The sequence below is a fragment of the Sinocyclocheilus rhinocerous genome, unplaced genomic scaffold, assembly GCF_001515625.1.
Source record: "Sinocyclocheilus rhinocerous isolate Xijiao unplaced genomic scaffold, SAMN03320098_v1.1 scaffold631, whole genome shotgun sequence".
Lineage (NCBI taxonomy): Eukaryota > Metazoa > Chordata > Actinopteri > Cypriniformes > Cyprinidae > Sinocyclocheilus > Sinocyclocheilus rhinocerous.
Window position 1 is genome coordinate 523,191 of NW_015656501.1, and position 13,888 is coordinate 537,078.

Below are 13,888 nucleotides of genomic sequence, written 5' to 3' on the forward strand. Positions count from 1 at the left end.
ATTATGTGGTAACAAACAAGACACATACTGTACTTGGTATATACGGTACGCTTGGTAAGTCCTAACCTTACCTAATAAAAAGAGGACTATTTTTCAATTGCTTGGGTAGGAAAGTTAATGCTAAATTGCTCTCCAGAACAGTGCTTACAAAGTTTGAAGAACTGGTAATTCCTGTGTAATGTTTATGTAAAATGGTGCACTTTATTTTACAGTCCTATTCCCATATACTTACTATGTACGTACTGGTGTATGTACCTATTAGTTAATGTACAGAATAAGTTATGCGGTACTCAAGTTGGGGGGTATAAACATGGTCCAAGGTACTTATTGAGTAATTGATGGTAGGTGCCATTGCAATTTGGAACTTTGGAAGTTGGTTGGGAACACGGCAGTAACTGTGCAGCACTGCATAGTGTTAATACTTAGCAGGCACAGTCCTTTTAAATAGGGATTTAGACACATGACAATCAGGAGTTGCAAGTGCAAATATGAGTCTGGTAGCTACTGTATAATTCCAAAATAAAATCTGTCTACACACATAATTATTAGGAATGTACGATTTTACGTCATTCTTTTCTGATGGACATTTCCTTCTCCTTTTGGTTTATTCCTCCATGTTCTTGCCCTTTTTGCCTACTTTCACATACACTGTTGTGAGTATGACAGCCGCCACCAAAACCAGTCCACTGGTCACCAGGTACGCTATGGGCAGGAAGTAATTCTTCCCACCAAACCAGGTCACCATGGAGATCACCAGCTCCTTCCGACCTCTAAAGGGCTCGACAGGAAAATCTGGATTTATTGGTCAAGGCAAAACCTACTTATGGAAAAAACAAACAAACAAAAGAAATAAATTAAACTGATAAATATAATATCTTCAAGGAATGGTTCGCCCAGAAATAAAAATTCAGTCACCCCAGTCAAAATTCAGAGTTGTTCTATATGTCTTTCTTTGTGGAACATAAAGAAGATGTTTTGAGAACTATATTTTTGTCTCAGTGGTTTGTTTTTGTTTTGTTTTGTTTTTTTGTTTAGTTTTTTCTTATAATATTAATTAGTGGTCACCAAACTTGTTTGGTTGGTTACCATACCAATATACTTCAAAATATTTTTTTAATTTCTGCAGAATAAATAATGTCACAGCAGTTTGGAACAACATGAGGGTGAGTAAAAGATAACAGAATTTTCATTTTTTTTATGAACTATACCTTTAAATGAAGGAAAGGAAAAAGACAAATAAACAAAAAAGACTTCATTTCGTGACTATGTAAATTTGTTAGCTGTTTGTAGGTTTTGTCACCAAACTGAAAGCCTGTCAGTGCTGCTGAACCATTTCCTTCCATTTACAACCAATTCTGTTCTCCATCGAGCAAAGGATACTGTAATTTATAGAGAGGCTGTAGTTGCCGGCTGGCAGGCCTTCAGTGAAAGGCCCTTGAGCACGATTGAGAACCCCATAAAGCTTTTTAAAATTAGGGAAGGCCGCCTCTCTCATCCAAACAATCAGGTCGTCATTTATGAAGCCATTGTTGTTGGAGTCTGTGTCATCCAGCTCATAAACCGAACGCTGCCAATATAAGGGCCTAGTCGTGCCTGAAAACAAACAGAGAGACAACAGTGAGAAAAACAAGACACATTATGTTCATAAACATGTGGTGTAGGCCTATATGGTGTGTAGCCTACCTTCAAAGGCTTGTTGGAGTGTGAACGTGTCGTTGGTCGGAGGGTTACGGAACTTGATGTTTTTGTCCGTATACCATGCAATGCCTTTCCTGTAGAGTGGAACTTGTATTTCTGACCCATCCGCTGGATTATATATCACTGTTAATGAGTCTAAAAGAAGAAGAAGAAAGAAAGAAAGAAATATATATAAAAACAAGCACAAACAGCAGCAAGTAAAACAGCTTAATGGCATAATTCTACTATGGGTCTTACCATTGAACATGTTGTTGGCCACGGCACCACAGGGGGCAATGGGCACTCTGTTTGCAACGTAATCGAACGGAGCGCAGTACGAAATCGGTGCCTACGTGAGCAATAACAACATCTTTACATTGTGATAACAGCGCTACTAATGTGAAGCGTAATGAGAGATCAAATATAGACAGACGTTATTTTAATCAGTGTGTGGGAGGAATGAGGAAAGAGCGTGAAATAGGAGTGCAAACAGAAGGGGAGTGAAAGAGACGTCGAGCACCTTCAGGTTGTTCTTCCTCCCCACCATCTGTGCATCATCGCGGGAGTCCATGTACCTCCGCAGGTTCTGATGAAAGTTCCTCAGACCGTAGTAAAAGAATACATCGCCCTGAGGGAGACAGCGCGCTATCAGACGAAGTACTAGGATACATCATGTTGAAAGGAAACACGCTGATGACAAATTATGAGGTTCACAAGGTTGTCTTGTTGAAATTAGGCAGCAGAATTTAAAATATATATATATAATCTAGGACATCTTCTCTTAAAAAAAAACAAAAAAAAAAACTGTGTTTTAAGTGGTCTAAAATCTGAAGCACAGAAACTTGCCATAGAAAATTATTGGAGCCATTTGGATAATCGTAATCGTTTATACGAAAATTACAATGGACATCTATTGGGCAGAATACAGCTCATTTTTTAAGAGCTGATATATTAGATAATAAAATAATGTGTTACTTTATGTAGCCTAAATCATCCTTTTAGCGGTGGGACTGTACTAGGCAGATGAAAAATTCTGCCGGAAATTTCGCATATTATAAAAGCTGAATTGGCAGCACCATTACTCCAGTCTTCAGTGTCATATATGATCCTTCAGAAATCATTCTAATATGCTGATTTGGTGCTTGTTAGAAAACACTCTCTGTCTTGAGAATGTTCCAAATATGCCTCACCCCTCCTTTCTTTCCCTCTCCCTCTCACTCTCCCTCCTCTATCTGTTCTCTCTCTCTTGTATGGTGTTTTAATGTCTCTTACTCATATTCGAGCTCAAGACACATTAGCAATGTTGAAAACAGTCGTGCTGCTTAATATTTTTGTGGAAACCGTGATACATTATTTTCAGGATTATTTCATGAATAGAAGTTTAAAAGAACAGCATTTTTAATAAAAATGTTTAGAAGCCTAACATTATAAATGTCTTTATTGTCATTTTTTTAACAAATAAATTTTCCTTTGCTAAATAAAAGTATGAATTTCTTTAAAAAAATCTTCACCTAAAACATTTGAAAGATATTGTATCATATAATAGTAGGCTATATAGCCAGACCCACCGGGAAGGTTTTTGGAACCTGGAAGCTGACTGTGCACGTGCAGGCTGTTCTGGAGGTGATGGCATGTTTTCTCAAATCAAAGCACTGTTCACATGTTCCAGCATTGGTGTAGTCGACCTGTGCAACAACAAAAAAAAAAAAAAAAAGGGAAAGAAAACCGTACAATATGAATGTAAAATGTGACTGGTTGGAGTCATGGCAACACATACTCCCAACATGTTGAGCTGTGGCCCTCAGTCATTCTATAATTCATATATTAGTCATTCTATAATTTAGGGTATTTCACATCAGGCATATGACTTCACATGATTTCTCAATAAAACGACAACTGGTTTAAATTTATGTCTATATTTCATCAGTGTAACTTATGTATTAAATGCCAAGTTTAATCATTAAAGACTATTTTGATATTAAAAAGTTATATATATATATATATATAGAGAGAGAGAGAGAGAGAGAGATAGACAGATAGATAGATAGATAGATAGATAGATAGATAGATGCTGTCATGTTGCAACAAAAGATAACAAGAAAAAAAAAAAAAACATGCTACCTAGCAACAGCCATCACAGCATATATGCTGTCATGGCTGTTGCTAGGTAGCATGTTTTTTTTGTTTTTTTAGATTTTCTTTCTTTATATTACCCTATAATTTAGGGTATTTCACATCAGGAATAAAGTGTAAAATCATGATTTCTCAATAAAACGACAACGACAATTTAGGCCTATACTTCATCAGTGTAACTTATCTACTAAATGCCAAGTTTAATCATTAAAGACCATTTTGATATTAAAAAGTTATATATATATATATAGAGAGAGAGAGAGAGAGAGAGAGAGAGATGCTGTCATGTTGCTACAAAATGCTACCTAGCAACAGCTATGACAGCATATATATATATATGTATATATATATATATGCTGTCATGCTGCTATGTAGTTACTAAGCTGTTATGTTGTGGGTTTTTTGTTGATTTTGTTTGATTGTTAAAAAAAAAGTTCACCCCAAATCAATGAAATTCTGGTCTCTACATATAGTATGGCTGCCCTAGCAAGCAGTGCTTATAACAAACAACACAGTTGACTCATGGTCCATTGTAGTTAGCTACTTTAATTAAACAACTAAATTAATGTCTTTATCAGTGTATTATTAACAGTTTGGCTTTTGACCACCAACCTTGATGAAAAATATAATAGTAGCGATTAACCAAGATGTTAAATGTATCAAATTACATATGTTAGGTCTATTACAAGAAAAAATTGCAAAAGAACTTGACCAACACATTGTTACACTATAAGAACACTTTAAAGTCACTCTCTGATGGATTTGTGAGTTGCATTGACTTTGTTTCCACAAAGGAACACATCTTCCTGGTCTATTTCTCCTCTTCCGGCTGTCTTGCAAACTGGCACATGATAAAAAACATGTCTAATCTTCAGTTCATATGTGTTCTCAACAGTGATGAAGAGCCATATGCCCAGAAACAAGCACACGAGAGAGAGGATGTAGAAGGTTGGCAGCACGGTCTGTGCCGTGAGAGATGGAGACCAGGCGGGTAACCTCTGCTGTTTAAACGCTGAGTTATCCGGACGCCTCGACAGCGGCCCTGTACCTGCCTGCTTCTTTCCCATCTCAGATTCTCTAGAACCTCACAAAACTACTAACAACACAATTTCAAATAAAATTGTTTTCTTTAACTGCCACCGAAGGAAGTTTTCCCAGTTCCGAGTGTGACTGAACCTTTGAACCTGAAGGGACTGTTACTTATTAACTACAACCACTCCACCTTTTACACACAGAGAACTGTTCTCCCTGTCTTTAGCTCTGACTGTTAAACCTCCCCGGCACTCCACACATTCTTTTCCATCAGAACTGAGTCTCTCCTCATTCCTGGACTCTGCCGTAATGTGTGGGAGCAGCATCTGGGTGAATGTGTGTGTGCTTGGTGCCTGAGTTTGTGTGTTGCAACAGTATATCCTGAATAAAGTATCAACAAGCAATAAGCAGTATATCCTGAATAAAGTATCAACAGTCTATCATGGGAGTGGCTCCTGGTGTACAAAGACAAAATAAAAAAAGGATGGATGTTTTTGACCAATCAGTTTTTTTATTTACAATCATAAAAAAACATTCACACACAATATATTTTTTTCTTGCAGCAGACATATGGCACTAAAATACATTACAATAGCTCTATTACATGCTGAACAAGTAAATGAACATGAATGTGTAAATAACAGAGAACACAATGTCTGCTTAAAAGAGTCCTATTTTAACTGTTCCTTCCCTGCAGCTCTGGATTAGACCATGGTCCATCATTTTCAGCAAGTCTACTTTCACCTGAAACAACATAAAAAATAATTCTAGCAATTTTTTTCAGTTATCACAATGTAGTTAAAGTTTAAAGTGAATTAAATCCTAAATAATCAAAGTTTAGTGTATCAGATATGAACATTTACAAGCTAGTCTTTCTTTTCCTGGAAAATGTACAGAAAAATTCTATTCTTGCAATTCAGCAAGTAGCAAAACTTTTTTTTTATGGAACTTAAGAAGACAAAAATAATAAGTCATTCATTAAGTCCCGTTTCAACAAGAAATACAATGACACAGGAAAGAAACTGTATTCAGTGTTGTCACCATCACCCATAATTTTGGCAAAATCTACAGGTGCATCTCAATAAATTAGAATGTCGTGGAAAAGTTCTCTCAAATGTTATAAATCATTTCATATTCATTGCTATCAGGATTACAATTCTTTAAAAAGTCTTTATAATGCAATTATAAACAAGTCTGTCCCATCTGAAAGCAGCACATACATCAATGTTACCTCTGGTATATCCACCATTCTCCTGTGATAATGGTCTCTGTAGTTCCAGTCCAGAACCAGATATCTCAGTGCTTGTGTAGTCAAACCCTCTAGAGCACAAGCATCACAAGTCAAGCAATTAAAAAGTTGTTTCACAAAACCAAAAACCATGTAAAATAACAAATTTACAAGAAATGTGCATCAAAACAAACCTTTCTCTAACAGGGCACACATTCTCCCAGGAGTTCCAACAGCAATTTGGGTCACACCTTTACTCAATGACTTTATCTGTTCATCCACCTTGATGTGTTTTGCGAACAGCTTCAGCACTTTAGCTTGTCTTTGAACACCATCAGCTGCCTTAAACACAAAGAGAGGGAAAAAAAGACTAACACTTGAGAAGGCAACACTCTATTATTTAAAACAGAACTGCTGAGACTCACTTAATGAGATCAATGGTTCTTAGAGCAGATCCACAAGCGATGAGCAACACCACTGACCGGGTCTGGGTGTGCTGCTTCTGTATTTTTGCCCACTTTGGACAAACTGAAATAAAGATAGCAAAAAATTTTTTTTAAATCGAATAAAATAACAAGTAAATCTTAGGCCAAACATATAAGAAAACAAAAGTCATACATTAATGTTAGAGATGTTGATTAACATGTTAATTAAAAAAAAATAAAAAATTTACCCATTTAGCAAAAAAATAATGCAATAAAACACAATTACACAATAATAAAGCCCTCTGAGTTGTCTGTACAATATCATTTAAAAGTTTGGGGTCAGACAGATTCTTTTGAAGGAAATTATTATTTTTATTTAGCAAGAATACATTAAATGTATAATAAATGACAGTAAAATAAATACATGCTGTTCATCTGAACTTTATATTCATCAACGAATCCTGAAAACATTGATCACAGTTTCCACAGAAATATTAAAGGGATAGTTCATCCAAAACTGAAAATTCTGTCATCATTTACTCAAACTCAAGATGCCCCTTGAAACCTGTATGAGTTTCTTTCTTCAAGAAGATGGGAAAAAATGTATGGAAGTCAATGGCAAACCAGAAACTGTTTGGTAACCAACATTCATTAAAATATCTTCTTTTATGTTTAACAGAGCGAGCAAATCATGACAGAACTTTCAGTTTTGGGTGAACTATCCGTTTAAACAGTACAACTATTATCAACATTAAAAAATAATATGAAATGTTCCTTGAGCTCCACATCAGCATATTGGAATGATTTCGGAAGGATCATATGACACGGACGACTGGAGTATTAGCTGCTGAAAATTCAGCTGTGTCATCACAGGAATAAATCACATTTAAAAAATTTTAACCTCCTGAGACCCCGTATCCTCATATGAGGACATTATATTTTAGTGAATTTCTCTGAGACTATACATGCCACAGATGGATGTCCTGTACAGAGCACATTCAGGGCTTTTCAGAGATACTAAATGTTTGATAATGTTTGAAAAATGTCTGATATTAATTTAGTGATACTCTTATGGAAATATGATAATATTTTGTAATTATTTAAATCGGACTAATTTTTAAACTGTGTGTCATAAATCAACATCTCATTTTTTTTTATTTGAGTCCCGAGATGTCCTCTACCAAGAACGTAGCATAACTTATCATATTTTTTTTTTTTTAATTTGTAACATTTTTTTAATGCTCTAAACAATGTAATGACATGAAAAAATACATTTTTTTTCCCTAAAATGTTTTGCCGGGTCTTAAGAGGTTACTATCTCTCTTTAAGAATATGAAACAGTGCATAAAAAGGCATTTCACCTTATTTGAGGTAGGAAGACAAGCTATGTGTAAGGTCATTTCAGCTGAGGAAACAAGACTCTGAAAGAGAGAAGAAGACAAACAAAATCAACTCCTTATCCAGATTCAAACGAAACCACACACAAACATGCATTAATCAACTCACCGCTTAGCGTCAGGTCCCCCTGCTCAATAACAGAGCGGGTCTGGCTGTGGTGACTCTTCAAAAGGCTCAGAAGGTCAGCTGGAGAGCCCGACACAGGCTCAGAGCTCGTCAGCACATCTGTGATAGTTTTCTTCTTCTAAAGACAAAGGAGAATTATGCAACAATAGCATGTTTTACAGCACATACATCAGGGGCAAAGACAGTGACTAGAAAAGGAATGAATGAATTCAGATAAGCTTTGTCCTCTAATATAATTTAAGAGGCGAGTTTCTCAACATAGAAAATGTCAACCAAAATGAGAAATGAGTTGTCAAATGTTTAGTGAAATCAAAGCAATTCTGCAGTAAGTTTGCTCTTTTTATCATGTCTTTTTGTCTCTTTTCTATCAAGCATGAAGTGAAAATTATTCTGAAGCAGCATACTGAACTGGGCAAAAGAGTTTGACATCTACAGTAACATTAGCCGACATGTGAATCATAATTCTTACCTTTCTTCTCTTCTTGTTTTTGTTGGACTCCTTATCGCCCTTTTCCTCTGATCTCTCCTGTGTGATGAAACCTGCAGGGAAAGTAAGACACTCTTTACTTAAAGATGCCCTGGTTCTGTTTTTGCTCACAAGACCTTTTGTCTCAAATACATCTCTTTGATGAAAAACTTAAATGCCTGAACCCAAGAAAAAATGACTCACAAAGTCGAGGTTTCTACATGTTTTAAAGTGCCCATGTTATGCTCATTTACAACTTCATCATTTTATTTTTGGGGTCTGAAAGAATACATTTACATGATATAAAGTTTAAAAAAAAACACTGTTTTTCTCAGATTCTGTCTCTTTAAAGCCTGCCTTTCTAAAATACCCAGTCTGCTCTAATTGGTCAGCTGGCCCATATTGTTGTGGGTGGTCAATTGCATAGAGTGTGTCAGGGAAAGGTAAAATGAAAAAGCACAGTAGATGCCCGTTTAAATATAAGACTATTTTAACAGGTTTCTAGAAGAACTGTCAGTGGTTGACAAAGTGAGCACTTTTTATTTGAACATATTTTTTGGACTCTTCATTTGGCAATGAGCTCCATTTGCAGCCTAGAAGCAAAACCAGTTCAAGCATGTTTGAATTTTTAATTTTTAACTCCTGTGTCATTTCTGTCACTCTAGTATCACTAAACAGAATTGCAAAAATGTATTTTTGTTTTGTTTTTTTTGCGTATCTGTCATTGTTCTACAAAACAGAAAGCTCCGCCCTTGAACCCACACCATTGGTTTAGCAACAAGTGAGCTTTAATCAAGTGCAACCATGCCTTTTTCAGCTGCCTTGATTCTGGAAGTAGTTTTCCCATTCCTTTTTCCAATTGGGATTTTAAAAAAGTCTCTGTTAATGGGTTATAAGCCATAAACCATACCAGCCAACTAAGAGATGATTCAGAACATTACAAATTTATTTGAAAATAAGTGTACTTAATGTGTACTTAATGGCTTTAACGAGGGAAAAAAATTGAATTGCAACTGACAACCAAATTAAAAACAAAATAGCAAATGCAATGTAATGCGAAATATGCATATATACAAATGTTAAAGTAGTTTGAACGCACAGGGAGATTGACTCGATTATGTAATTTGCAGGGCTTCATGGGAGTGGCTTCTTTTGGCATTAGTTATAGTTCGTAATTAATTCCCCTATGGAGAAAATGAATGGGTTTTTTTTTACTTCCGGAACCCAACTGTCACACACTAGCCTATATTCTGTCAGAAAAGTCAGAAAATATGTTTAATGGCCTCACAGTCATCACCACCAGTAAACGTGTTTGTGTTACCTTACCCGTTTTCCTCTTCTTTTTCTTGGTGTTGTCTTGAATCTGTTATTCACCCTTCCTTTTCTTTGATGTAGATTTAATCAGTTGTTCTTCTGCAAGTGGCTGTGTCCTCCTCTACCGCTCTGACACACCTTAGCAGTTGGCAAATAAATGAAAACTGATTGAAGTTCACAAAAATGTCACAGTGCACATTAATAACACCAAAATAATATAAGAACTAAAATACAAACATTAGGAACGGCAATCATTTACATGGCAGAAAACTACATATCCCAGGATGCTCTGCGGACAGGGCAAAGAAGTGTTTTGAGTAGTCTGAAACTAGTAAGAGATGTTTGGCCATAGATCTGTGAATATACAACTAACCAAGTTCCAAATGGCGTTCGTTTATTTACAAGAGTTTCATGTAAGTTACAGCTGAATTTTTAAAGATCTAACGTAACAGAATCGTGTTGGGCAGAATACTTTAGAGCACTACGAAGTGTGCACTGGCACAGCAGGCAGTTTAAAACCGACACGCGCAGATCAAAAATACACGATACAAATATGACACTACAAAGTATAGCTGAAATAAATAAAATAATATGTAGTTTCACATAATGAACATGCCCTGAGCCCTGAACATGCCCTGATGTCTGGAGTTTGCGCACGGCAGATTCGCCCAAGGTACAGAAACTGCGCGAATCTACTAAAACAAGAGTATGTTGGAAACAAAAACGAACCGTCAAATAAAATGGTTTTCATAATACGACTTTTATATCATTTTAAGCAAAAAACATTCGAATGCTACTAAAACGTACTTTATTATTTTCAGTTATTTGATTGATTGTTGACTTAATTTGGGGATTTTGATTTTTAACCCAACATTCGTCTAAAAGTGAGACCGTGTGATTTTTATTTATTTATTTTCGTGTGGTTTCATTATGCGGTAGGCTATTCAGATTAACTAAGTCTGAACCACTAGGCGGCGCTGAGTCCTATAAAATTATAATTATCACTCTGCAGGGTGTTTTTACTCTCTCTGAGTATGTGTGTGTGTCCGCGCGTTCATTTGTTCCACTTTCCCTCACACTTGTTTGACTGGTCATAACTCTATAATTCCTCCTTTCTCATTCAATGCCCGCGCGCCCCTAACCCTGCGCACACACACACACACACACACACACGAGAAAAGCGCACGCAATTATTTATTCATCACAAACATGAATTAAAAATCTCTTATTTCCCTTCAGCGTACAGCACTGAAAGCAACTTCACAGGCTGTTCATCTAACACAGAGATCACTTGTGGTTGACCAAAGATGGAAATGATTTTGCAGAGAAATCCTCTAAAGCCATATCTAATTATTCAAGAGCAGTTGGCAACTGAGAGAAGGTTGCCTAGCAGTTTGTTTTAATGCTGTTGTCCCAAATACTGGTGAAGATTCTCTGAATTTTACAGTAAAGACCAAGTTCTTATTATGAACTGGAGTTGTGCAGCTGCCTTTTATGTGATTGAATTAAGATTATGCAATTTCAACTTGGTCCATGAAACAAGGAGGAATATTTTACAGCCTTGGACTTTCAAGTGCAACCTTTAAATACACATTTACATGCACACTCACACACAAAAAGGAAGAGAGAAAAAGACCCTCAACATTGTAATTTGCCCTTAATTACAACCCAACCATTCTCTCTCATTGTCTCCTTTCTTTCTTTCTTTCTTTCTTTCTTTCTTTCTTCTCTCCCTTAGTGAGCCTTAGTAACAAGTAGGTTCTCGTCATGGCAACATGCTCTGAAATAGACTGTGAAGCTGCATTGGATTCAAGCCGCAGTGGTCAAAAGACTGATGGGGTGTGGAATGATTTCACTGCATTATGGGATTCATTGTTTCAGTAGATTTTCCGTGTTATTAAGAGCTCTCCTTTGAGTAACAACACTTAAGGCCCACGGGAACGCAATGGAGTAATGCAGCAATCAAATAAATTCTTAAAACTGAGTGCAGATTGTTTCTGAGACTTTGACCCAAACTGACTTGCAGTACCTAACCTTATTACAGGATCAGTCCCTCTGGAGTAACCTGAGGTTGAGTGCTTTGATCAAGAGTTCATAGATCACCCCATTATGGGTTTTGAACGTGCGTGATTCATTTAAACGTAGGTTTTCAGAACAACATAATATGGCCAGTTACGTTTTTTTTTTTTCACCAGTGTAGTGAAACAAAATATTAGTAAAAATGAGTAGTTTATTATAAGAGCTCAAGGATTTGCTGGTTATTTAGCATGACCCATTAGCCCCCAAAACTCATATGGCAGCAAAAAGCATATTTTTATATTTACAGCTATTATTATATAGTTATTATTATATGACTATTATATCGTTTTTGGAGTAGTGAACACTTTTTAATATTTTTTAAAATAAGTCTCTTATGTTCACCAAGGGTACATTTATTTGATCAAAAATACAGTAGAAACAGTAATATTGTGAAATAGTACAAATAAATTATTATAAATGTTTTATATTTTAATATATTTTCAAATGTAATTGAATTGATGTCAAAGCAGTCTTCAGTGTCAAGTGATCCTTAAGAAATCATTATAATATGCTTATTTGGTGCTCAAAAAACATTTCATATTATTGTCAATGTTAAAAAAAACTATTTAATAATAAACAGCTTAATAATTTTGTGGAAACCATGATGCATTTTTTCAGTATTCTTTGATGAATATACATATTGTATATTGAATATTCTATTGTAAATTGAATTTGTATATTCTTTGATGAATATACAACACACACACATAAACATGTTTGTATATACACACACACACACACACACACACACACACACACACACGTCTGGTCAGCTATCCTTGTGGGGACTCTCCATAGGTGTAATGGTTTTTCTACTGTACAGACAGTATTTTCTATTGCCCTACACCAACCCTACCCCTAAACCTACCCCTCACAGGAAACTTTCTGCATTTTTAGATTTTCAAAAAAATTTATTCTGTATGATTTATAAGCTTTTGTACCCGTGGGGACCACAATTTAGGGCCCCACCGTGACACGAGTCCCCATGAGTCTGTGTGTAGTCAGGTTTAAGTCCCCACCAGAATAGAAAAACACGTACACACACACACACACACACACACACATACTAACACACACACACACACACACAGTCTGGTACACACACACACACACACACATTTTTGACCACTTTTGTCCACTTTTGACCACTTCCAGAGGTAATTGAAAATGCATTCGATCAGATTGCTTTTGTAGTAGAAATGCTTATGTGGTCATGGTCAAATGCATTCGAACAGCCACAAAAGACTTCTGCTATCCTTATATTTTTCCATAGATGTGTTCATACAGTAGGTATAGAAAAGAATCACCCCTCTTTAAAATAATACCATTTTGTTGCTTTGCAGCCTGAAAGGATGACAGGCACAGTTTTTTGTTTTATCCAGCTGTATTTACTCATGCATCTTATAACATCCAAGTGAAACACCAACATATCAGAAAAAAATTATCATATCATATCATATATCATATCATATCAGAAAAACAGAATCACTGAGTTGGAAAAAGGATCACCCCCTTGTGTCAGTATTTTGTTGAAAGACCTTTTGCTTTAATTACAGTCTTTAGTCTGTTGGGATATGTCTATTTGCCCACTCTTCTTTGCAGAACTGCTCAAGTTCAGTTAAATTTGATGGTGACCGTTTGTGGACTGCAGTCTTCAAGTCATTCCACAGATTTTCAGTGGGGTTTGAGTCTGGGCTCTGGAGGCCATGCAAGGACATTCACCTTTTTCTCCTTCAACCACTGTATGCTCAGTTTTGCTGTGTGATTTGGGTCATTGTCATGTTGGAAGGTAAACCTTCTTGCCATTGACAACTTTCTGCCAGAGGGCATTAGATTTTCCTCAAGAATTTGACTGTATTTTGCTCCATCCATTTTTCATCTATCCTGACAAGTGCTCCAGTCCCTGCTGCAGAGAAACACCCCCATAACAGGATATTAATACCACCTCCATGCTTTACTGTAGGAATGCTGTTATTTGGATGGTGAGCTGTATTGGATTTCTGCCAGACA

At 36.1% G+C, this 13,888-nt stretch overlaps 1 protein-coding gene and 1 pseudogene across 1 annotated transcript; both read right to left on the reverse strand.

Moving 5' to 3' along the window:
- Positions 1-564: 564 nt before the first annotated feature.
- On the reverse strand, positions 565-4,973 carry LOC107720155 (cell cycle control protein 50A-like). The gene is made up of 7 exons (XM_016527790.1): positions 4,680-4,973; positions 3,246-3,362; positions 2,198-2,305; positions 1,936-2,026; positions 1,684-1,833; positions 1,381-1,593; positions 565-792 (listed from the first exon to the last, which is right to left on the reverse strand). Exons 1-7 carry the CDS (start codon positions 4,875-4,877, stop codon positions 605-607), a joined length of 1,065 nt encoding a protein of 354 aa, XP_016383276.1. The 5' UTR covers positions 4,878-4,973; the 3' UTR covers positions 565-604.
- Positions 4,974-5,439: 466 nt separating this feature from the next.
- The window catches only part of LOC107720135 (protein CMSS1-like), a 19,639-nt pseudogene continuing 11,190 nt past the window's right edge, over positions 5,440-13,888 (reverse strand).

Bases quoted from the DNA above. Each gene is read 5' to 3' on its own strand.
- LOC107720155 (XM_016527790.1), bottom strand. From the start codon at position 4,877: ATGGGAAAGAAGCAGGCAGGTACAGGGCCGCTGTCGAGGCGTCCGGAT. The intron at 2,027-2,197 runs GTGCTCGACGTC...TTGCTCACGTAG, and splicing joins GGAGGAAGAACAACCTGAAG to GCACCGATTTCGTACTGCGC. The intron at 1,834-1,935 runs GTAAGACCCATA...TTCTTCTTTTAG, and splicing joins GGCCAACAACATGTTCAATG to ACTCATTAACAGTGATATAT.